The following is a 24,030-nucleotide window of genomic DNA, read 5'->3' as shown; positions in this document are numbered from 1 at the left end:
AGCCGCTGCCTTCGGCTCAGGTCATGATCTCAGGGTCCTGGGATCGAGTCCCGCATCGAGCTCTCTGCTCTGCAGGGAGCCTGCTTCCTCCTCTCCCTCTCTCTGCCTGTCTGCCTGCTTATGGTCTCTGTCTGTCAAATAAATAAATAAAATCTTTAAAAAAAAAAAAAAAAAAGAAATCTAGAAATCATCTATAAACTTAGATCTAGTTCTAAAACCTATATCCCATTTTTAAAAGACCTTTCAAGCAGCTCTTATAAATGTTGTTTTAGTGTTTAAATGTCTACAATGAGTTTTCCATATACATCCCATTTATGTTTATCATAACTTATAAAATATCCTTTTTATAATATAACCAATAGTGTGTACAATCCATATATAACTTAGTAACACTTATTATTTTTTAGTCTTTCCATCCAGAGTTTTGTTTCCTCCATTAATATTTTATTCTATCCTTTAAGTATTTTTATGAAGCATGTTACAAGGCTAACAAATTATTTATTTGGAAGGATTCCTTTTTCCTTATACTTTTTCTTTGGATGAATATTCCTATTTCATAAGAAACAGTTTATTCTAGATTTTTTCCTTCAATCCCACAAGTTTTGTACTAGAATTACATTCCAGGAATGAGTGTATCAAATTCTTAGGGGAGATTTATTCCTCTGTGATGGAATACACATCTCTCCACCATGCCATACCATTTCTCCAAATTCTTATAAGCTAAGCCATATCAGAAACCCAAGATCATAAGTCATAGAGTGAAAAAGTTCCATGCATGTTACCAACTTTCAGGATTATACTCCTTAATCTATTATCCTAAGGATTTTTATAAGCCTGCCTTTTTAAATTTGATTAACATTTTTCTAAGATATCTTTAATGATACACCTTTTTTAGAGAAAATAATGATCTGAAAATGAAAAAAAGCTAAAGAATATTTTTTAGAAAAATTTGTACTAAATATATCCAATTACAAAATGATACCTCATAGAATTCTGCATGGAAAAATATTAAATAAATGACATAAACATAAAATCTTAGTGTCTGTTGTAACGGGTTTAAAAATAGTATCTCAAAAGAACAATGTTATAAATAGAATAGAGGAGAGATACTGTGAACTTATCTATAAAGGGTTAGATAGTAAATATTATAGGCCTTGCAAAGCAAGAGGTAAAATCAAAGGTATTATGTAGGTACATAAATATTATAAAAAAGAAAACTAATATTCACATATTTTTTAACTGAGGAAATTCAAATATAATAATAAGCAATCTTTTATAATACAGGTCTAGAAATGAGAGAAGTAAAATCTTTTTCTTGGGACTTTGTGTAATGGGGATTCAATGTTAATACCAAATTGAGTACTAATGTTCATCTGTAAAAACTACTCTTAGTTCGTGGGCCATACAAAAGCAGGCAGGTTGGCCCACAGACCACAGTATGCTGACCCTTGGGCTAGAAAATCAAATAAATCATAGACATGTCACAAATGTCACAAAACCAAAAATACAACTATAAAAGGGTACATTATTATAAATTATCCAATCCTATAAAATGGTATAGGTAAAATGTAAATATTGATTTTAAAAGAATTAAACATGTCACAAGGTAGACATAAAATCAGTATTCTATCTAAAACAAACAGTAGTTATTTAATTAGCTATGTTTTTTTTTTTAATTAGCTATGTTTTGTCTGCCTTCTTAAAATTTATAATTTGGTAGCTAAAAGATAGAAAAAACCTACGTGTCCGTCAATGGATGAATGGAAAAGCTAAATGTGATGTATACATACAATAGAATATTATTCAGTCTTAAAAAGGAATGAAATTCTAACATATGCTACAATGTGGAAGAACCCTAAGGACATTATGCTAAGTGAAAGAAACTAGTCGCAAAAAGACAAATACTGTATGATTCTACTTTTATGAGGAACCTAAAGCAGCCAGATGCATAAGCAGAAAGCAGAATGGTGGCTACCAGGGGTTAAGGGGATAGGAAAATGAGATGGGTATTGTCTAATGTGTAGAGAGTTTTGGTTTTGCTAGATGTAGAGTTGTATAGATGAATGGTGGTAATGTCTGCACAACAGTATGACTGAACTTAATACCACTGAACTGTAAATCTAAAAATCGTTAAGATGGTAAATTTTATATGATACGTATTTTAAAATTAAAAAATTGAAAAATTTAGAAACTGGAGTTAATTTGATAGTTTCTCTACAAAATTCTTCAGAAGTTAATTGATACTTTCTTTCCCTCTTGACAACCTTCTCAGTAAGCACAAATAGTTCACTATCCTATGAATCTAAGAATAGAACTCAAAGCCTGTATTAGTCTCTTAAAAGAATGCTACAGCATAATTTAAATATTTGAAGATCTCACTAATGCCTTTAAATAGAAGAATTTGAAGAACAGATCTCTTTAATTGGTTTCCCCCATCCTCTTACTTCCCCTTTCTCGATTAGTTTCCAAGAACCCAGCCTACCTATGTTTTCTGCTTTAGAGTCTCATCTAGCTTTAATCTAGGTGTGGACTGTGTGTGCTCTCATCTGGAAGCTTGACTGGAGAAAAACTTGCTTACAAGACCATTCAGTTTGTTAGCAGAATTCATTTATTCATAGCTAGAGGACTGAGAGTTTCAATATTTTGCTATTTGTCAGCCAGAGGCCAACCTCAGCTCTTAGGGGCTATCCATGGTTCCCTACCACATGGCTCTCTCCCTAGGAAATTTACAAAAGAGCAGCTTGCCTCTTCAAAGCCAGGAGGACAGTGAGACTGAGAGTGCTAGCAAGGCAGAGTCTAATATAACTTAATGTAACCACGGGAATGTCATCTCACCAACTTTGCCATATAACATATCATCATCATGGGCTATTTATTTTCTCTATAATGGCTGGAAAGGATGGGGGTTAATGTCTTCCTTTATAACATATACAGCATCAATAGCAGATTCCACATTAGCAATAAAAAACTCCAAAATTATGCTCCAATAAGGGAGCAGCCAACTACCTTGGTGGCTCAGTCAGTTAAGTCACTGTCTTCCGTTCAAGTCATGATCCCAGGGTCCTGGGATCAAGTTCCGTATCAGGCTCCTTGCCCAGTAGGAAGCCTGCTTCTCCCTCTCCCTCTGCCTGCTGCTCCCTCTGCCTGCTGCTCCCCCTGCTTGTGTTCTCTCTGTGTCAAGTATATTTAAAAAAAAAAAAATCTTCTTAAAAAAATAAATAAACGAATAACCCCAGAATTCCAACACTTGTATTTTACAGAAAGAAGAACACTGTTCATGAGACATCCCATTTTTCTATCCAATATTCTTCTAAGATGGTAAACAAAGGCAAATATACAAAAGCAAAAAATTTAAGAGAAGCAGGAAAAGACCTAAGAACAATGAACTCTTCAAATATTTTATAAGGTAGCATGTTTATTATATGCCTAAGTTGTTATTTCTCATTTTCAACCCTATACCAGAAAAGCTTTCCAAATCACTTTAATTCCATATGATATAGGCCATAACAATCAGCTCTCCAAATCTAGAGTGAACATATTCCTTGCTGTATTTACCCGCAGTAAACTACTGACCAATAATTTATAGAAAGCAAATCAAAAATACACATAACTTGCTTTAAGTTTGGCTATGGCATTTAGGATTACAAAGAACTTCTTAAATCCCACTTCAGTCCCAAGAACAATATTAAGGTCTAGATTTCTGGGATGTTCTAAACACCTAAGTCTAGGTAAGGCTAACTGCTATCTAGTGTCACCATGAACAGATAATAATATAAGTCCAGGGTAAAGATAACTCCAGTTCACCAAAAAGAGGCACCATTTACAGCCACATCAGAAAACTTAAAAAAAAAAAACTACATCTAGCTGGATTGACCAGTGAATTCTGCAAAGACAGACCCATTTTTAAGTATGTGTGTCAAGCCAAACTGATACAATTATCATCTTCATTTTTATATAGGCAATGCTAAAGGAAAACTCAAAGTACTTCCACAAAAACAAACTTCTACAAAAGTAGAAGTTCTATTACAGTGCCAACAAATGAATCTTTCCTAGAAATGAGCTCTATTGCTGAAGTGGCACTCAGTGTCTGTATGCCATATAGTACTTTCATCTCTTATCACTCTAATACTTCAGCATTTAAACATTAAAATCCTATTTTTTTCTGGATTTTTACCCTCATAAAGTTGATACATAAATAGGAAGTTTATTTGTTCATTTGTTTTGAGGGGTGGCTATCTATTCTAAGCAGTCATCTAAGGAAATTCAAACAGGTGACTGTCTCACATCCTTATGTGAAACATTCAGCAAATAATCTAATCTTTTTTCAAATTTAGCTCTTCTTTTCCACGGGATTTAAAGAAAGTAATTAAGATTTTTAAAAGATTTCTTAAATGTTTACTGTTTGGATGGACTGTTCCTAAGAAATAATGTTTTTTTCTTTCTTTTTTTCCTATGGTACAATACATAGAGCTTATTTAGATTTCACCAGTTTTACACACACTCATTCCATGTACTTTTGTGGTCTAAAGTCATCACTTGGAGGTAGCAATGGAAAATAGCAGTGTCAGAAGACCTGGTTCCTTCACTAGCAATGTGACCTTGATTGCCACCTTAATCTATAAAAGGGGAATAATACCTGGCCTACTATACACACAGTAGCAAATTATTCAATTTATATAAAAATTGGTCACCTGTTTTGATATAATTTAAAGGTACAGGAAAAGATTCTTCTTAAAATTCTTTTTATAGGAAGGCTGCTGTGAAAAAGCACAGGCTTTATATTCAGGAGTCCTGTATTTCTTGGATTTTTGCTCTGTTATTTATTCCTGGTGTTGACCACGAAAATTAACTAATCTTCATGCTTTCACTTTCTTTCTATGCTTACACAATTCCAACTTAGAAGACTGTTTTGGGATTAAATGAGGCGAGTCATTAAGCACTCACTCACCATATATTCATCTAGCAATTCTGCTAGATTATTCTGTCCCTTTGTGAAATGCTCATACACACACACACACACACACACAGTGCTAGACTTCAGGGATTAGAAAAGAAATCAATGATACATTAAATCAATGTTATGGCAAAAAAATATTAATTTTTTAACCTATATACCTTCTTGGAACCAGTCATAGGATTCTGATTAAGTTTTTGAACTGTTGCAAACAAATTTGCAAAACTGAATACATGCACAAAATATCGTCTGGATTCAGAAAATAGTTCTCAACTAATAGAAAACAAATTTCAAGTTTAGCTGCTCATGAGTGCAATGTGCCTGATAGAATAAACAGAAGAAGGTCACAAACAAGACAAAGGTTAGAAGTGATGGCATATACTACACAACAGATAACTAATGCAGGGTCTGGCATAGGTAACTGCTTATAAATATTAGTTGAAAGAATTGAAGTGAGTCCCAACTCTGCCACTTTCTTCACTCCAAGTGATTGTGTAAATTGTCAACTTCTCTGAATCTTAGTTCTCTATAAAATAGAAATGTGTCTGCTTTACCTATCTCATAGGACAGTTGTAATGAAATGAAATCACATGAGAATGTACTAGCACTAATAAAACAATTATGACATTCATAATGACTACTGCTACCAAATACCTTACAAGTCTACTTGTAGAAGCAAAATGTTAATATGTAAGCACCAGGAAAGAGACAGCATCAAGATCTACCGAAACAAAACAATACAGAACACCCCTGTTTTCTAAAAAAAAAAAAAAAAAGTCATCTTCTTCATGATAAAAGGAGCTGATCATTGCTAAACTGGTGCTGGGCCTTTTCTAACCTCTAGGTTGCAGCAGCAGGGTCTGCTAGTGATATCTTGCAAGACTGAATCCCCCAGTAGGCGCTGGAGACAGTGAGATGTCGATCTGAGGATCAGCAGATTAGAAAGGGCTGCACCCCATCTTCAAAGCCCCCATCAAGGCCCTAACAAGGCACTACATGGAGGGTAGTTAGCCTTTATAGTTAGCCGAGCGAGAAAACAACAGCGCCAAGACAATTCCACCTTCCACCGGGATAGGAGACTGCCCCGGGATAGGAGACTGCCCGCCAGCCTAACTCACCCGGGTCGGCCAAAACGTGCCCTAAAGCCCCGCTTTGTCCAGCGCCTGGGACCCCTGCGTCTCCCGCCAAGCCTTGCGCCCCGAGTCCCTGCTTCCTGGCACGTACGCTGTGTGTCGAGAGGCTCCCGGAGCGCGGCCCAGACCGGCTACTTACTTACCGAACCGGCCGTTCCTAGGGTGCCTGCTGTCCTGCCAGCCGAGCCTGCTGGCGCTGTCCTTCCCCTGGCTCCCAAGACTGGCCTTCCGTCGGAGCCACAAATGCAGTGGCAGGAATCTTTCCAGGAACCCAAGAATAAAATGCCCAGACAGCCGAAGTCTAATGAGAGGGACGAGCCCGGGGCGGGGTAGCCGTTTAGGCACGCCCTGAACCCTCCCCGGCTCTCTCAAGCAGTCCGGGTTGGCGGAGAAACGCGAACCCCAGGAGGACGACTAGGACACAGGGCCCCACCCCTGACCTCTTCCCGCCCGGCGCGGTCGCGACTGCCGCGTGACTCCCTCTCTGACCTCGGGCCGCTCCGCCCACTTCTAGTTGCTGGGTACGCACGCGCACTTGCTGGCTTGTTTTGACAGCTTGGACGAGTGGGATGGGAGGGAGCAGGATGTGTCGCGAGAGTTGTCCTCACACCGCCTTGTGGGCGATGTAACTATGGCGAGCCCGGGGATCGAGGCCGAGCAGGAGCCGCTTTTAGGCGACCGCACACCCGGAAGCAGGTGAGCGGATGTTGGGGGAAGGCCCCCTCACCTTCCTACGCTCTTGGGACTGGCGCCTTTCCCGGCGTCAGCCTCACGGGGTCGGACGTAGGTTTCGGGGTGGCCGGGGCCGTGGCCGTTCGCGCGAGACCGGGGGATGTAATGCTCCCGCTGCAGAGGAACGAAATTCGGCCGCGCGTCGCGACGAGCCAGCGAGCTCTGTAGACGGTGTTGGAGAAAGTCGCACTGCCCCTGAACCTTCACTCCCAACAGCGTTGCAGCGTTAAGCCACCGCATTCTCCATTCCTCTACGGAGCTCATCGCTTTTACACGTTTCACGAAAGCTCTAAAATGATGGTTTTAATCGATACTTGAAGAAACCTTAGTATTGGCTTAATTGCGTGCTAACTTTTTGATATTTCGTTAGCGAGTAAACCTGTATGAAATGAGCACGGCTTTCTTCTACACCAAATATATGAAGACTAATTTCTTAGCATATAAGGATGAACTGTGGTTCGACCCTTATCTTTCTGGTTGTTTTGATCCTACTTTATGGACAGTGATTCAGAATTGTTCGGTTTGTCTCTTACTACGCAATTAAGTATTTTTGTCTTTCGGAAAACGGAATTCAGTATTTTGTTTGAGACATAATTTATCAAGTAAATTAATAAATACGCAGTTCTTCTGTCAACGACCGTGTGACTTTTTGCACTTTTGTCTTTCTTAAGAACTAAACTCTGATTGTAACGACTTTGTTTGAAACTCTTTGGACAGTGTATTTCCCTGGTCCCCAATTTATTGAACGGAATGTATGTATTGCGATTTTATGTACATTTTACCTTGAGATCAGTACAATTATTATCAAGCCCAAAATATTCTATAATAGAAGAATGTACTCAGGGCTATTGAGACATTTTGGACTGTTTGCTTCTATACTAGTTTATTTTACACTACTTTTTTTTTTTTTTGAGATTTTATTTACTTATTTGATAGAGCATGAGCTGGATGAAGGGCATTTGGAGAAGCAGACTCCCACGGAGCAGGGAACTCCATGCAGGGCGCCCAGAGCTGGAAGCAGATGCTTAACCTACTGAGCCACCCAGGCGCCTTTTACACTACTTTCTTACTAATTTACTCTATACTTGCTACACGTTCAAAGTTTTATGTCTGCTTTTTAGTTTTTCTACCTGTTCTGTTGCTAGCAGACTATTTCTCATCATGGATTTGTTATGTATTGACAGCTCTTGTTTTTGCTACTGTCAGCAACCTCTCTTCTCCCAGCTTTTGAGATTTCTAGTTCGCCGCTTCTTTGAAAGCCATTTCTAAACTTAATAGATTTATGTGCAGTTAGAACATGGAAGCTATGACTAAGGACTAACCACGTCTCTTAGTCAAGTGCATATGCTTCAGCGCATAGATTTGGTGACATTTGGGTTTCTCAAATTTCTTTTTGCTTCTACCTGGTTCTTGGCTATTTTTCAGATAGATTCAGGATCCTTGAGTTAATAGTTAGATGTGGTCTTACAGTATATATTCTGTCACTGTGTCCAAATAAATCTACTTCTTACTGTCATATACTCTTATGTTTCAGTTACGTCTGAATGATTGAGGCTCATTAGGATGCATCTAAGTTCAGATGTTCTGTCCATAAACAATACTTGATTGAGATTCTAGATTTAGCATTTAAAAAATAAGGGTGTATTTTTTAAATAAGAGTTTATTTTGAGGATAATTCAGTAAGCTGTCTTTTAAAACAGATTCCTTAGTAACTTGAACATATATATATATATATATATATATATATATATATATATATATGACTAATTGGAAAGCCCTTTTCCCTATGAGTAAATTGTAGAAATTTCAGCCTAGTTTACCACCAACTTTTCTTCACTAAGAAGGTTAATTTTAATATACTGATCTCGCGAGCCCTCAGTGATCTCCATTGACCCCACCTGTAGTGTTTAAGAGAACAAGGTATTGACAAATTTTTTCTGTAAAGGCCCAGATGGTAAATATTTTAGTATTTGCAGGACAAGAGGCAAAACCAAAGATATTATTTAGGTACTTAGATAACAAGAAAGAAAAAATATTCTCAAAAAAAATTTTAGTAATGAAATTTAAAATATAAGTGAATAAAATTTTTTGCAATACAAATCCATAAGAGGAATAGAATTTCTTTCTCAAGGGTGACATTTTGCTTAACTCTAGTTAAAAGTTGATGTTTTCTAACAAGTTTCCCACAGATATTCATCTGTAAAATCTATTCTCCAGTAGAAACTGGTGATCTAGAAACAGGTGATAGGTTGGATTTGGACTAAATACTGTAGTTCGCTGATCCCTCTTTTAGAATATCCTAAAAGGTTAATAGGTGCTTAAAATTTTTCTTTGCAACTTTAGTGTAATTTCTGTAATACAGATATTATTAGGACCTCTGGTCTTTTTTTTTTTTTAAGATTTTATTTATTTATCAGAGAGAGAGAGCACAGGCAGACAGAATGGCAGGCAGAGGCAGAGGGAGAAGCAGGCTCCCCGCTGAGCAAGGAGCCCGATGTGGGACTCGATCCCAGGACACTGGGATCATGACCTGAGCCGAAGGCAGCTGCCCAACCAACTGAGCCACCCAGGCGTCCCAGGATCTCTGGTCTTATAGAGCGTATCCTTATAGAATATTCTCAATTTATTTTTGTCTTCTAAATTTTATACTGTAACACCATTGCATTATTCTCTCAGTGAGCACACACTTTATTCTCTTATCTTCTTTGAATATGGGCTCTTTTTTGCTCTCCAGTAGTTCACAAATGCTCTCTCTGGTAAATACGTAGTTTTATTTTTCCCTCAGTAGATCCAGAGTCATTTTTTGAAACTAAAGTACTGCTGTTTACCCAAATCTCCTTGTATTAAATCATGATCTATTGAACCTAAATTTGGCACTTTTTGCTTATTCCTGTTAAATTTTATCTGACTTATTTTGGTGATAAATTCCCCCCAGGATTTTATGTATTCTTCCTAGTTTTTAAGTTACAAGTTTGACAAATTATCTTGGAAGTGTGGGATTCTTTCTTATGCCTCTTTGATACAAGAAAGAAACCTTCAGAATACTCAATCTTAGCCATGTGACATGGTTGGTTGAATCATCACAATTAAGAAAATATAATAAAAATGGTAACTTGGGGCACCTGGGTAGCTGAGTTAATTAAGGCCTCCTACCACCAGGAGTGCCTGGGTGGCTCAGTCCTTAAGCATCTACCTTTGGCTTGGATCATGATCCCCGGGGTCCTGGGATCAGGCCTGCATCCGGTTCCCTACTCAGAAGCCGTCTTTTCCCTTTCCCACCCCCCTGGCTTGTGTTCCTCTCACTGTCTCTCTCTCTTGTCAAATAGATAAAATCTTTAAAAAAAATTTTCCATCACCCAGTTTCCCCATCACCACATCCCCCTCCCCTTCAGCAACCTTCAATTTATTTCCTGTGATTAAGAATCTCTTACCACATCTTATTCATCCATTCATTTGTTAATGGACATCTGGTTTCTTTCCATAGTTTGGCTACTGTGGACATAGCTGCTATAAATATTGGGGTGCAGGGGCTCCCTTGGATCACTACATTTGTATCTTTGGATAAATACCCAGTAGTGCAATTGCTGGGTCATAGGGTAGCTCTGTTTTCAACTTTTTGAGGAACCTCCGTACTGTTTTACAGAGTGGCTGCACCAGCTCGCTTTCTCACCAGCAATGTAAGAGGGTTCCCCTTTTTTTGCATACTCACCAACACCTGTCATTTCCTTACTTGCTAATTTTATCCATTCTAATTGATGTGAGGTGGTTTCTCATTGTGGTTTTGATTTGTATTTCCATGATGCTGAGTGATGGTGAGCATTTTTTCATGTGTCTGTTGGCCATTTGTCTTCTTTAAGAAATGTCGTTCATGTCTTCTGCCCATTTCTTGATTGGATTATTTGTTCTTTGGGTATTGAGTTTGATAAATTCTTTATAGATTTTGGATATTAGCCCTTTATCTGATAAGACATTTGAAAATATCTTCTCCCATTCTGTTGGTTGTCTTTGGTTTTGTTGACTGTGTCCTTTGCTGTGCAAAATCTTTTTATCTTGGTGAAGTCCCAGTAGTTCATTTTAAGCCCCCAATCCTTGATTTCAGTTCAGGTCATAATCTCAGGGTGGTATGGCTATTTGATAGTTCTAAGGTCTAGTTTAGAAAATAACTTTGGAACATAAGGCATTTTGTCTATTGTGCTTGTCTTAATTATTTGAAAATACAAGGCTCATATTAAGGTAAATTTGTTAACTTTTTCTGTATGTGAATGTGCAAAAGTAGTGAATCCATATACACCCTCATGTATCACCTGACTGGAGCAGGATGTATGCTTAATATACTTGCCTGGAGTGTGTCACAGGCTTATATGAAAGATCAACCCTAGTCTAGAGGGACATTGGACTCTTTAGTCCACAAATAGAACTTGTCTGGTAACCCATGTTGAAGCAAAGCCAAGTGTTCAAGAGGTCCCAGGCCTAGGAATGTCACATCAAACTTTTCTGGTGTCATTTCTACATTAATTTTGCTGAAAGCACCCAGCCAAAATAGCTTCCTGCAGCAAAGTCACTTTACTATCATCAAATAGAACATGTCATAATGATGACAGTAATTAATTGTTTAAAATATGTAGTAGTTGTGTATCTGATCCATAGGAGATCTAGTTGTTGTAGCTAGTTTATTTTGATATACTTTATTTAATTTATTTCTTTAACAAATTCAAACACTCAATTTGTAGCAGGTCAACGGTAGCAAAATAATTAAGTTGACAAAATGTTACCCCTTTTAAGCTACCTCATGTCTCCCAAGTTTCTGTGTGTAATGATGCATTAATATAATCCATGGAAATTCAAAGAAATAATACTTATTCATAAATAATTAGTACAGCAGAAACCAATATTAGTAAATTACACCTCTGTCCTATTTTTTTAATTACTTTAGAAGAAAGAAAATTATATTATGCCAGAGAAAGTTTTATACATAATGAGATAACATTATACTACTTTTTTCTTCTTTAATCCTAGAGAATGGGATATTATAGAAACTGAAGAGCATTATAAGAGCCGATGGATATCAATTAGGATTCTGTATCTTACTATGTTTCTCAGCAGTGTAGGTAAGTATTAGAAATTATATATAATTAGGGGCGCCTGGATGGCTCAGTGGGTTAGGCCTTTGCCTTGGGCTCGGGTTATGGTCCCAGGACTCTGGGATCGAGCCCCACATCGGGCTCTCTGCTCAGCAGGGAGCCTGCTTCCCTTCCTCTCTCTCTGCCTGCCTCTCTGCCTACTTGTGATCTCTGTCTGCCAAATAAATAAATAAAATCTTAAAAAAAAAAAAGAAAGAAATTATATATGATTATAAAAATTAGATAAAGTATCTTATTTTTTTTTAAGATTTTATTTATTTATTTGACAGAGAGAGACAGTGAAAGAGAAAACACAAGGAGGGGAGGAGGGAGAGGGAGAAGCAGGCTTCCCACCAAGCTGGGAGCCCGATGTGGGGCTTGATCCCAGGACTCCAGGATCATGACCTGAGCTGAAGGCAGATGCTTAATAACTGAGCTACCCAGGTGCCCCTAAAGTATCTTATTTTAATATCACTTCATTTTTAAATTTTTTTATTTTGGTAAAAATCACATAATATAAAATTTCCCATCTTAAGCATTTCTAAGATCAGAAGTATTGTTTGTCTATATGATTATGTAACCAATATCCAGAACTTATTCAAACTTGCAAAACTAAAACTCTATACCCATCAAACAACTCCTCATTTCCCCCTTTTCACAGGTCCTGGCAACCACCATTCTTTCTGTTTCTACGAATTTGACTACTCTACATACTTCATATAAATGGAATCATACAGTGTTTGTCTTTTTGTGACTAGTTTATTTTATTTAGCATAATGTTCTTAAGATTCATCCATGTTATAATATGAATCAGAATTTCCTTTCTTTTTAAGGCTGAATAATACTCTATTGTATATTTGGTGGGGCGGAAAATCTTTTCCTCTACTTTTTAGGTTCTGTAGCTGGCCCCTGCAAATTAAAGCAATGAAAGGCAGATCAATAGAATGAAAATTTGCCATTTGCAACTACATGCTACATGGGTGGAGCTAGAGAATATAATGCTAAGTGAACTAAGTCAGGCAGAGAAAGACAACAGATGATTCCATTCATGTGTGGAATTTAAGAAACAAAACAAAAAAAAAACAAAGGAAAAAAAAGAGAGAGAGAGAAATCAAGAAACAGACTCTTAACTAACTATAGAGAACAAACTGATGGCCAGTCAGGGGAACAGGAAGTGGGAGGTTGGATGAAATAAAGGATGGGGATTAAGGAGTGCATTTGTCATGAGGAGCACTGGGTAATATATGGAAGTGTTGAATCACTATATTGTACACCTGAAAGTAATATAACACTGTATGTTAACTATTACTGAAATTAAGATAAAATAAAGTAAAATACTTCTAATTTTAGTACTTAATTATCTGAAATTATAAGTAATAATTTTAATTTTAATACCAAAGAAGAAAATTATTTTAACTTTGGATTTTAATTAGTATGTTAAACATTTTACCTGTTATAAGTTTCTTGATTGTGAAATTGTAACCTTGATTTCAAATATTAGTTTACTATTTCAGTCCTCTTTTCATCAAAATCAATATTCAAAATACAGTAAAATGAAACTAATAACTAAATTATTTTTAAAAATAGGCTTTCTAAAAAGAACGATGTATTGGGCGCCTGGGTGACTTAATTGGTTATTAAGCATCTGCCTTTGGCTCAAGTCAAGCCCTGCATTGTGTTGGGCTCCTTGCTTAGTGGAGAGCCTGCAGTTCCTGCTCCCACTGTGTGCTCTCTCAGTCAAATAAATAAATAAAATATTGAAATAAATAAATAAAGTCCATGTTATTCATGGACTTTATTCATGTTCAAAAAATTGTATCTATAAATATTGATGAAAGCATTTTAAGCATAAATAACAAACTTTGCCTCTTTACAGGATTTTCCATTGTGATAATGTCAATATGGCCATATCTCCAAAAGGTTTGTACACTTCAATCTATTATTCTCTTAAGTAGCTATAGTAATAGTAACTCTTACATAGTTAAAAGTTTTCTTAAGAATCTCTCTGGTGTCTTATTGATTTAATCCTTACTAGAGTAACTTGAGATAATAATTCCTCAAAAAAGCCTTGCAGGTAAGGTGATCAAATGCTTTAATGTGCAAACCAGAACACTCTTGAAGTGAAGGGAGTACTATATCAGGAAACAGGATCCTGGACAGTCCCAGGCAAATGTAGATGTCTGGTGACCTACTTACTAACCACTTTCACATCCTATCAATACTGGCTCCTTGATAAAAAAAGACACTACACATTATACATTGTCTGAATTCCCGAAATGTACAAATGACATTTCAATGCAGTAATTTTGTGCTTTCCTGTAGAATTAATTTGAGTCGTCAGATAACATTGTAAAAAGAATAGATAATATATGTGTTTTTATGCTTTGGTTACTAGATGGGAAGGAGGGGGTCAAGAAGATACAAGTTTAGTGGGTACTCTAATATCAGTTAATCATCAAATCCTACCAAGTCTACCTTTAAAATATATATATGGGACGCCTGGGTGGCTCAGTGGGTTAAAGCCTCTGCCTTCAGCTCAGGTCATGATTCCAAGTCCTGGGATCGAGCCCCGCATCAGGCTTTGTGCTTGGCAAGGAGCCTGCTTCCTCCTCTCTCTGTCTGCCTGACTCTGCCTCTCTTGTGATCTCTCTCTCTGTCAAATAAATAAATAAAATCTTTAAAATATATATATATTTTTATATTTTTATATTTTATATTCATATATTTTAAAGATAGATATAAGTAAATTATATATAATATATTTTAAAGATAGACTTCGTAGGACTTGATTATATATATAGACATATATTTATATTATGTTATATGTCATATATATAATATATACAAATACATATATATACTTGTATATATGTATATATACTGATGTATGTATATGTGTATATTTGCATATATATAAATAAATTATATATATAACTTATTTGTGTATATTATATATATGTGACATATAACATAATGTAAATATATGTCAATTCTATCTTAAATCTTCAGGAGTGAATTTACTGAAAATCAGTATATAAGTTGCAGATGTAATTCATCTCTAAGAATATTTCAGTTAAGGTTCTTGATCAAGTTCCTCCTACTCTCCCACCTCCTGTTCACTCATTAAACTGCTAAAGCAGATTAACTCCTGTGATGGCCTGAAACTGCTCTCCTTAAGGTCTTCAATTACTTAATTGCTGAACAATAGATATTTTTCAGTACTTTAGGTGACATTTGAGTAGCATTTGGCATTGTTGTCCTCTCCCTGCTTCTGAAAATCCTCTCTTAGCTTTTATACATTTCTTTTTCCTGGCTTTGCTCTTTAAATATTTGTTCTTAAAGTCTTTTGTGAGTTTTCTTTTTCAACTTGCTCCTTATATGTTGGTTTTTCCCAGAGGTTGAGCAGTGTGTGTGTGTGTGTGTGTGTGTACACACACATATGTGTATGTGTGTTGTAGCCTAAATCCTAAGCTTTGGTCCATGTTAGATCTACAGCAAACAATTTGTTAGATGTATCTACTTGAATGAACCTAGCTTCCTTGGGTCTTTATACATTTTTTTCTGGAATGCTTTCCCTGCCTTTTTCTCTCCTTTCCTCTGTCCTTCCCTTCCACCCTACTTCCCTGTTATCTTTTATTCATTCTTCAAGGCTTTCTTCCAAAAAGCCTTCTCTGGTTGTTCCCCAGCCCAGTTTAAGTTAGAAGGTTTTCCTGTGTGCTTCCATACCCCTTTATCATTAACACTTACCACTGAGTGTCATAGCAGTGTGTTTATGGAGAATTAACTACTCCATCTGAGCATTAGGATGTTCAGATGACTTCAACAAAAATACTAGACATATCTGATGAACACCTGAAGATTAAAAATAATGCCTATGATACAAAAACTTACTGATATTTTATATTTCATTTTAGATTTTTTAGTTTTTATGAATTTTTAACTTTCTGAAAATGCTAACTTTTAAAATATCTGATATTTTAAAAGGAATATAAGGACAGAAATACAAACTTCATTTTTTATGAATTTGGTGCCACATTTTCATTGCTACTTTGAAATTTATTTGAAAATTAATCAAAAAATTATATTACTTGAAATTATTACACATGACACTAAAAATTCTTTCCTTACTGGCATAGTTACTAGAATTAAAGCAAAATACTTAACAATTCTAGAGCAATATCTTTTTTCCCAAAAATATATTTCCATGTGTCAAAACTCTTTATTTCTGTCGTCCTTGTATTCAGTCTGTTTAGCTGCAAAATTATCAAAAGAAGGGTATCTACAATAATTATGTCTACTCAGCACAATATGTTGAATTTTGAAAAAAGTACACTCCTTTCTTCAGATACTTGAAAGCTCTTCAAAGGTAAATTTAGTGAGTCCATAAACTTATAATTAGTTCTTTGACAATACAAATATAGTAATTTCACTAAAAAAGTTATCAACTAATTTTCTCAAGTTATTTCATAACAGTAATGAAAGTTCGCTGTGTGATAGGTACAGTAAAAAACCTTTCACCTTTTGATATTCATAACAACTCTGTGAAATGATTATTACCACTCCTGTTTGGCAGGTGAAAAACTCATACTCAGAAAGTTAGGTAGCTTGCCCAGGATCACACAGCTAGAAAATTGCAGAGCCAAACCTATATGAAACCAAAATCTGACTCAACTAGTGCTATGTCTACTAGGTTAAACTTTTAAAATCTTAATTTAAGGCTACCATCTTTTTTATTATAATATGTTGACAAATATTACTTAGCTTAAATGCCATATGTGAGAAAGATAAAAAATCTAGACCTCCCCCCCACCCCCCAAAAAACCCCAGAAGACAAAACAAAACAGTAATGTATTTGAAAGGAATTTGGCACTGGTGTGAACCTCTGAATTGTACTTCTTTCTGGCTCTGGCTCATAGACAGCCATCAGACTAAGATTGCTTAGACTTTGTTGCCCAGAAGTGGGATAAATTTCCAGGAAGATTTATATTCTTAAACCTAGATTTTAAGTTGGAAGGAAAGGTTATCTTATAGGGGCAGGAAGATAGTGGGAATACTCATGCATAAATTATAATAAAGTATAATAATAAAATTGACATATTAGTAAAACAAAGTACTAAAAAATATTAGTTTTTATATAGTATAGGTTAACATTCATTGAGTCCGTATATATGCTGACATTGCCCTAAGCACTACACAAGTATTGGCTTAAATAATTCTTATATCAACTCTGTGAAGATATCCTCATTTGACAGATAAGGAATTGAAACATGTGATTTCCCCTTCTCTCCCACCCCCACCAGCTAATAATTACTGGATAAGTAAAGCCTGGCTTGGACACTCCTTGATGATGAAACCCAGTTTGGAAACTCTGTATTAACTCATCTTTCTACCCCTATTTCCTAGCATAGTTTTTGTCATAGAAAGGCACTTAGTGACTATTAACTGAAATAATGAGCAATAATCTACACATAAAGAGGCTTGGAACATCCATACTCATGACTTAATTCCTATAGCAAAGCATGACGATTTCTAGAACTTTGACTTTGTCAATGTTGTTAGCATTTTTAGAGAATAATGTTTTGAAATTCGGTACCATGTACTTTGGAGTTTGGAAAGGGTTTTGTTTAGAGATGATATAGATCCAACTTTCACTGAAGTGTAATACAAGTTATTACAGATGATTACTATATACTATATACTCATAAAAGTCTAAAAGTATGGGTATGGGGTGCCTGGTTAGCTCAGCTGGTTAAGTAACTGGTTCTTGATTTCACTTCAGATCATAATCTCAGGGTCGTGGAATCAAGCCCTGTGTGGGTCTCCGTGCTCAGTGCAGAGTCTGCCTGAGATTCTCTGTCTCTCTCTCTCCCTTTTCCTCTGCCCCTCCCCTGCTCTCTTTCTCTCTAAATAATAAATAAATAAAATCTTTTTTTAAAAAAATTTTTTTAAATGTATGGGTGTGTGTGTGTGTGTGTGTGTGTGTGTGTGTGTGTATGAGAGAGAGAGGAAGATTCAGAGAGAAGGAGAAAGAGAGGCAGACAGATAGGCATGGGCTATTAGGAGGATGTTTCTAATCCAAATTTAAGTTCTGGAAGACTTTCCAAAGTCACACTGGAGCTGAGTTCTGAAGGTCTGCAGATGTTAGTTTCCTGAAGATAAGGTGTGGGCCAGGGAGTTGGAGGTGGGAAGGCATTGCTGGTAAAAGGGAGCAGTAGAGATGCCAGCACAAAGTCCTGGAGGCGAAGAACTTGACTCATTTTGGAAAATTCGAACAGTTCTATGTGGCTAGAAATTAGAATTGGGGGAATTAGAATTGCAGAGAGATGACTTTAGAGAGGAGGGATAGTGGCCAACTTATGAGCTAGTTTTTCATAAGAAGCAGTTTGGATTTTATTCTGAAAACAGTGTGATAGAGATCACCAGAAATGGCCAGAGGACCAGAAATAAGATGCTGTTACTACTATAAGAGAAACACATATGAGCACAGATAACAGTTCAGTTACTGAAGTGACTACCTTCTCTTACAGCATAGAAACTGTATCTCTGAAACCATTTTATTTCCTGTTGCAATTATAGTAGAATTCTAGGAGATTCCAGTTTTCCAGTCACCATAAAGAATAGTAGTCAATTAATCAGGAAGGAGACAAACCATAAGATACTCTTTTTTTTTTTTTTTTTTTTTTTTATCAGAGAGAGAGAGGGGGAGAGAGCAAGCACAGGCAGACAGAATGGCAGGCAGAGGCAGAGGGAGAAGCAGGCTCCCTGCCAAGCAAGGAGCCCGATGTGGGACTCGATCCCAGGACGCTGGGATCATGACCTGAGCCGAAGGCAGCTGCCTAACCAACTGAGCCACCCAGGCGTCCCCATAAGAGACTCTTAATCTCACAAAATAAACTGAGGGTTGCCGGGGGGAAAGGGGGTAGAGAGAAGGTGGTTGGGTTATGGATATTGGGGAAGGTATGTGCTATGGTGAGTGCTGTGAAGTGTGTAAACCTGCCGATTCATAGACCTGTACCCCTGGGGCTAATAATACATAATATGTTAATTAAAAAATAAAAATTTTTAAAAAAAGAATAGTAGCCAATTAAAAGTTCCCATTGGTCTCTAGCAAATACTATTGTTAGAGCCATCCCCAAGAGTTGGCTTCTATGAGATGGATACTTGACTATAATCAATTGCTATCCTGAGAAGACAGTTTTATCCTTTTGCTTTCAAACCACATTTATCATTAAATTGTGTCATAATTGCTTTTTTGAAAATTAATTAAAATATTTTTATTACATGAAGTTATTTTATATTTTAATAGATCAAAGGCACCAAAGGTAATGTGGGTAGAAAATAAAAACCAGAGTGCCTAAAATAAGAGATATTTTTAAGGCTAGAACTTTAATATTGTGTATCATTATACATATTCACTCCTATTTCTCATCCCCTACAAGAAAATGTACCCAAATATTTCCATTTTAAACTACTTAAAAATATATTAGAAAAGAAAAGACTATGGTTTTCCTTATGTTCTGTCACTTAACCTCAGTATATTTATATCTTACTTCCTAAAATTTAATGGTGCTGATTTTTCCAAATTACTGTATAGCTTATCATATATTTTTTAAAAGTCTGTTAATTTATTCCATGGTCCCTTTTGTGAGCTAAGATTTTCTATTTTTTTTTTAAGTATTTCATTTTCTGAATTTAATCATTTGGTTCTCTCCTCAACATTCATTGTGATATATAAACCTTCTTTCAGTGGTAGAACCCTAAGTTGTCTATGTTGAATGGAAGAATTAATAATAGGTTTAATGAGAGAATTATCTTTCAACTTTTGTGTTTTTATTCTCTTCTTTAAGCTTTTGACTATTGTACCCAATTAAAAAAAATACGTTTATGAAAAAAAATACATTTATGGTGCTAATGGCTATTTAGCTTATGGAGTAGCATAAGTCTAAAGAATTATATTTACATTATTTTTTTAAAGATTTTATTTATTTATTTTATTTTAGAGAGAGAGAGAAGAGACAGAGAGAGAACATGAGCAGGATGGAGAGGCAGGGGGAAGAGAGCAGCAGATTCCCTGCTGAGCAGGGAGCCTGATGGGGGGCTCCATCCCAGGACCCAGGGAACGTGACCTGAGCCTAAAGCAGATGCTTAACGAGCTAAGCCACCCAGGCATCACCAACTATATTTACATTATACTAATTAAGGAATGGCATATTATTTTATGATGTGATTATTTTATATATGTAATGTGGTTATTTTTAACAAGATTTTTATGAACCAGAAATTCCCATAAATCTTCCTAAAAGATGAACCTTCCCAAGCATTTTTTTCCTAGTGTGTAGTGAATTGGTAGCACATTTAATTATAATGTCAGAAGTTTGAATCCCTTATTATAAATAACAGTGTCACAAAACTTATATGTTAGAATTATTGTTTTTATTTTTTTAAATAGGAAATGTTACATGGTCTGAAAAATGTATTTAAGTTTTATAACCTTTATTTTTCTTGGATAACAATTCTTAAAGCATTGTACTTTTTTCTGCAGATTGATCAGACAGCTGATGCAAGTTTTTTGGGCTGGGTTATTGCTTCATTTAGTCTTGGCCAAATGGTAGCTTCACCTATATTTGGTTTGTGGTCTAATTATAGACCAAGAAAAGAACCTCTTACTGTCTCCATCTTCATTTCGGTTGCGGCTAACTGCCTCTATGCCTATGTCCACGTTCCAGCTTCTCATAATAAATACTACATGTTGGTTGCTCGTGGATTGGTGGGATTTGGAGCAGGTAATATGTATGTATGTATGTATATGTTTGGCTGTGTCAGACCTACATTCATGCTGACATTTATGGCCCTCTCTCACCTGGTGTCAGCCCCTCAAAATCTCATATCTTACATATAGATATCTCATTACAAATAGACACACAATCTTTCCTGTCATTTTGCCTTTCCTCATGATGTTCGCATTACCTATAGTTTCTTTATTCTGTTCCCATCATTCTTCATCCTTCAAGATTCAGTTCAAGTTCTGTATCTTCCATAAAGCTTTCTTAGGTAACTATTCCTTAACAGATCTTTCCTTTCTCTAGTCTGTGGCACTTGCTTATATACTGTTTTGCATTGTTTTCATCCTTTATCACTAACCAGATAGAAAACTTTTATAATGAGAGACAATTTATGACTTCCTGAAATATTCTGTGGCCCCTTACAGAGTCTTTTGCACATAATAAGAACTCAAGAGAATTTTTTTTCAATAAATTTTTTTCAGCCCAATTCATAGTGGATTTCTTTTTCTGTTTCTTACATTATGGGTGCAAAGCATGCAGTGTCTGACATCTTTATTTTAAAAATAGTTGTAACAATCAGTAGTATACCATTCACTCAGTGCTTTCTCCATATTTAATGAAGAAAAAAAGTTTAACATTTCCATAATGCCTTTTTCATTCATTCAGATCTTTAACTGTGTTTTCATGTTACTGAAAGCAACATTTTCTATTAATTGATACATTTGCTCAATGTACATGCTTTGTATGATCATAAAGAGAAAGCAGTGATTTTTGTTCTATATAAAGCCAAATTAAGTTGAATTCTATAAACTGAAGGATATTTTCTTTTACTTTGAATTATTGTGTCTTTTTTTAGGAAATGTGGCAGTTATTAGATCATATATTGCCGGTGCTACTTCCCTTCAGGAAAGAACAAGTTCCATGGCAAACACTAGTGCATGTCAAGCATTGGGTTTTATCTTAGGTCCAGGTAGGTATTTTTCACTTGTCATTACTTGAACTAGGAGAAATTTCAAGGTTCAAATGTTAAATGGGTCCAAGTATAAAACCTCATACCTGGAAGGACACTAATAATTTTTGATCCAGCTGGAGGCTAGGCTCTTTATATGTGTTAACAAATGACCTCTAAAGCAAATTATATTAGTCCCATTTTACAGATTAGGACACCAAGATAGCATATGGGAAATATGAGGTTTAAAGCTAACTCTGACTCCAAAGTATATGCTCTTTGAAATAATCATTTAGCTTGACTTCTCCATAATAGTTTGCACCGCCCATTTATTAGAAACAAAATTCTTTTGACTGAATAGTCAAGGAAAGTTATAGAAGGCTCTTTACCCTTCTGCCCTTTGCCCATGTCTTTCAGATTTTTCTAAGGTTGAAGAAAATGAAAGAATTTTTAAAAGACTGTTTAAAGACCATTTTTCTTCCAAAGCTTCATTTGAACTTTGAGTGTAAAACATTATTAATGAAATTTAATACTTCCCCAAAGCAGGTAATTTTTTGCTGAATAGATAAATTAGTAATCTTTATGCTTAGAAAACATTAAAAAATATATAATTGTCTCATGCTTTGAATATTACAGTTATGAATATCATCGCTTTGAATCCAGCTCAGTTTACTTCATCATTAATATTCCACCCTCACCCGTTTCCATTACTTCCTTTTAGATAGCCAAGAAAAAGCTCTAAAAAAGATAATCTAATTTATCCTTCACCAAAATCTAATGGTTCAGTTTAGTATTCTGTAGAAAAATATAATAAGCACAAATGTAGAATAATTGGACTGACTGCCATATTATAAAATATTTGAAGATACAGTGTGGGTCTTTTTTATTTACCACTCTACCCCTCATATCTAGCACAATACCTGGTATAGACTTAGGTTCTCAGTAAATATTTTGACCACTTAGGAAGTATTTTAAGGATTAAATAATGATAAAACAAAATAAAATAAATGAGGTAAAAGCATGTAATAAATCTCATAACATTTTAGTGCCAAGAAAATGGAAGTTCAGAGACAGTACTAGCTAGTATAAAGGCAGACAGGACATTAGAAAAAAAAAAGATCAGCACTAAAATTTATATCACCTTGTTCATTGATTTTCCACATTTTCAACCTAAGAATAAAAGAAATAATCAAAAAGAAAGAGATAGGAAAAAAAGGTATTTTACAGATTATCTCATTTAAATATTTGTATTATATTTAAATGTAAATATAGACCAGAAAAAGATTAGTTGACCTTTCCTATAATAACCACATTAACAGCACTAGCATTTAATGAATGCTTACTATGTGCTAGACACCGTTCTAAGTATTTTATATATAGTATCTTACTTCATCCTTGCCTTAAGTTTGCATGTAAATTTTGGAAGAGTCAGATATAGAATCTACATCAGGAAAGCAAACCAGTACTCTTCCAATCTGATATTTGCCATAGATACAAATTTTAAAAATATATATAATTTAAATACCTTACATACACAGTGATAATTTGAAATGTTGACTTAAAATGTGACATTCTGTTTCTTAAATTAAATCATGATTTATTTATAGAAGAAACTGGATAATTTAGATTTCCTGTGGAGATGTTTTCTTAAAAAGGAAGATACTGACAGGTTACTTTAGATATAAAACTTTGTGAGTATATGTACATCGGTGTTTAACATTTTTCTCATTGTTAGGAGCCTTCTTAGACATTTTTTTCCTAATACCACAGATCAATTGTATATCTTTTATGTACTATATGAGTATCTATGCTTTATACAGAAGAAATAATATTGTACCCCTTCCCCTGAACTTTCTTGCCTCTATTGAGATACATGATGTAGATGGATGATTCCATAATGTTGCTTCCAATCTTGTAAATGTCTTTCACATTTTTTTTAGCTTGTGCCTCCTACTTAATAATTCATCTGTATACATTTTATTTTATTAAGTTTTTCAGACTTGTTTTGCTCTCATTGGAGAAAAGGGCGTGACATGGGATACCATTAAACTACAGATAAACATGTACACAGCACCAGTTTTACTTGGCGCGTTCCTGGGAGTTTTAAATATTATTCTGATCCTTATTCTATTAAGGTAATTATATAGAAATGATGAAACTACCTTTGTAAATTGTGAAATTAAATAAGCACTATCATTATTGGAAGACAATTATTCCCATAAAGGCTTTGTTTGGCTTTTGATATCTATAATTGTGTTCGTGTTTTTTTGATCAGCTAACGAATATAGTACTCACAACAAATAATGGACAATCTGATAATTGAGAATAAAGTCTTTGAAGACTCAAGGTTTGATCTTGA

General features: G+C 35.4%; 2 protein-coding genes across 2 annotated transcripts in view; one reads left to right on the top strand and one right to left on the bottom strand.

Moving 5' to 3' along the window:
* ABHD18 (abhydrolase domain containing 18) overlaps positions 1-6,541 on the bottom strand; it is a 50,276-nt gene extending 43,735 nt beyond the window's left edge. The window contains exon 1 of the mRNA XM_059378233.1: positions 6,231-6,541. The gene's annotated coding sequence lies outside the window, so the exon portion shown is untranslated. The remainder of the gene's footprint in view (positions 1-6,230) is intronic.
* Positions 6,542-6,631: 90 nt separating this feature from the next.
* MFSD8 (major facilitator superfamily domain containing 8) overlaps positions 6,632-24,030 on the top strand; it is a 36,503-nt gene continuing 19,104 nt past the window's right edge. The window contains exons 1-6 of the mRNA XM_059378223.1: positions 6,632-6,783; positions 11,836-11,927; positions 13,816-13,859; positions 20,482-20,722; positions 21,579-21,692; positions 23,662-23,806. Of these exons, the coding sequence (XP_059234206.1) occupies positions 6,719-6,783; positions 11,836-11,927; positions 13,816-13,859; positions 20,482-20,722; positions 21,579-21,692; positions 23,662-23,806 (701 nt within the window). The 5' untranslated portion in view covers positions 6,632-6,718. The remainder of the gene's footprint in view (positions 6,784-11,835; positions 11,928-13,815; positions 13,860-20,481; positions 20,723-21,578; positions 21,693-23,661; positions 23,807-24,030) is intronic.

The sequence above is a fragment of the Mustela nigripes genome, chromosome 1, assembly GCF_022355385.1.
Source record: "Mustela nigripes isolate SB6536 chromosome 1, MUSNIG.SB6536, whole genome shotgun sequence".
Taxonomy (NCBI): Eukaryota; Metazoa; Chordata; class Mammalia; order Carnivora; family Mustelidae; genus Mustela; species Mustela nigripes.
Note: the sequence above shows the minus strand (reverse complement) of the source record. Positions and strands in the feature narration are given on the sequence as shown.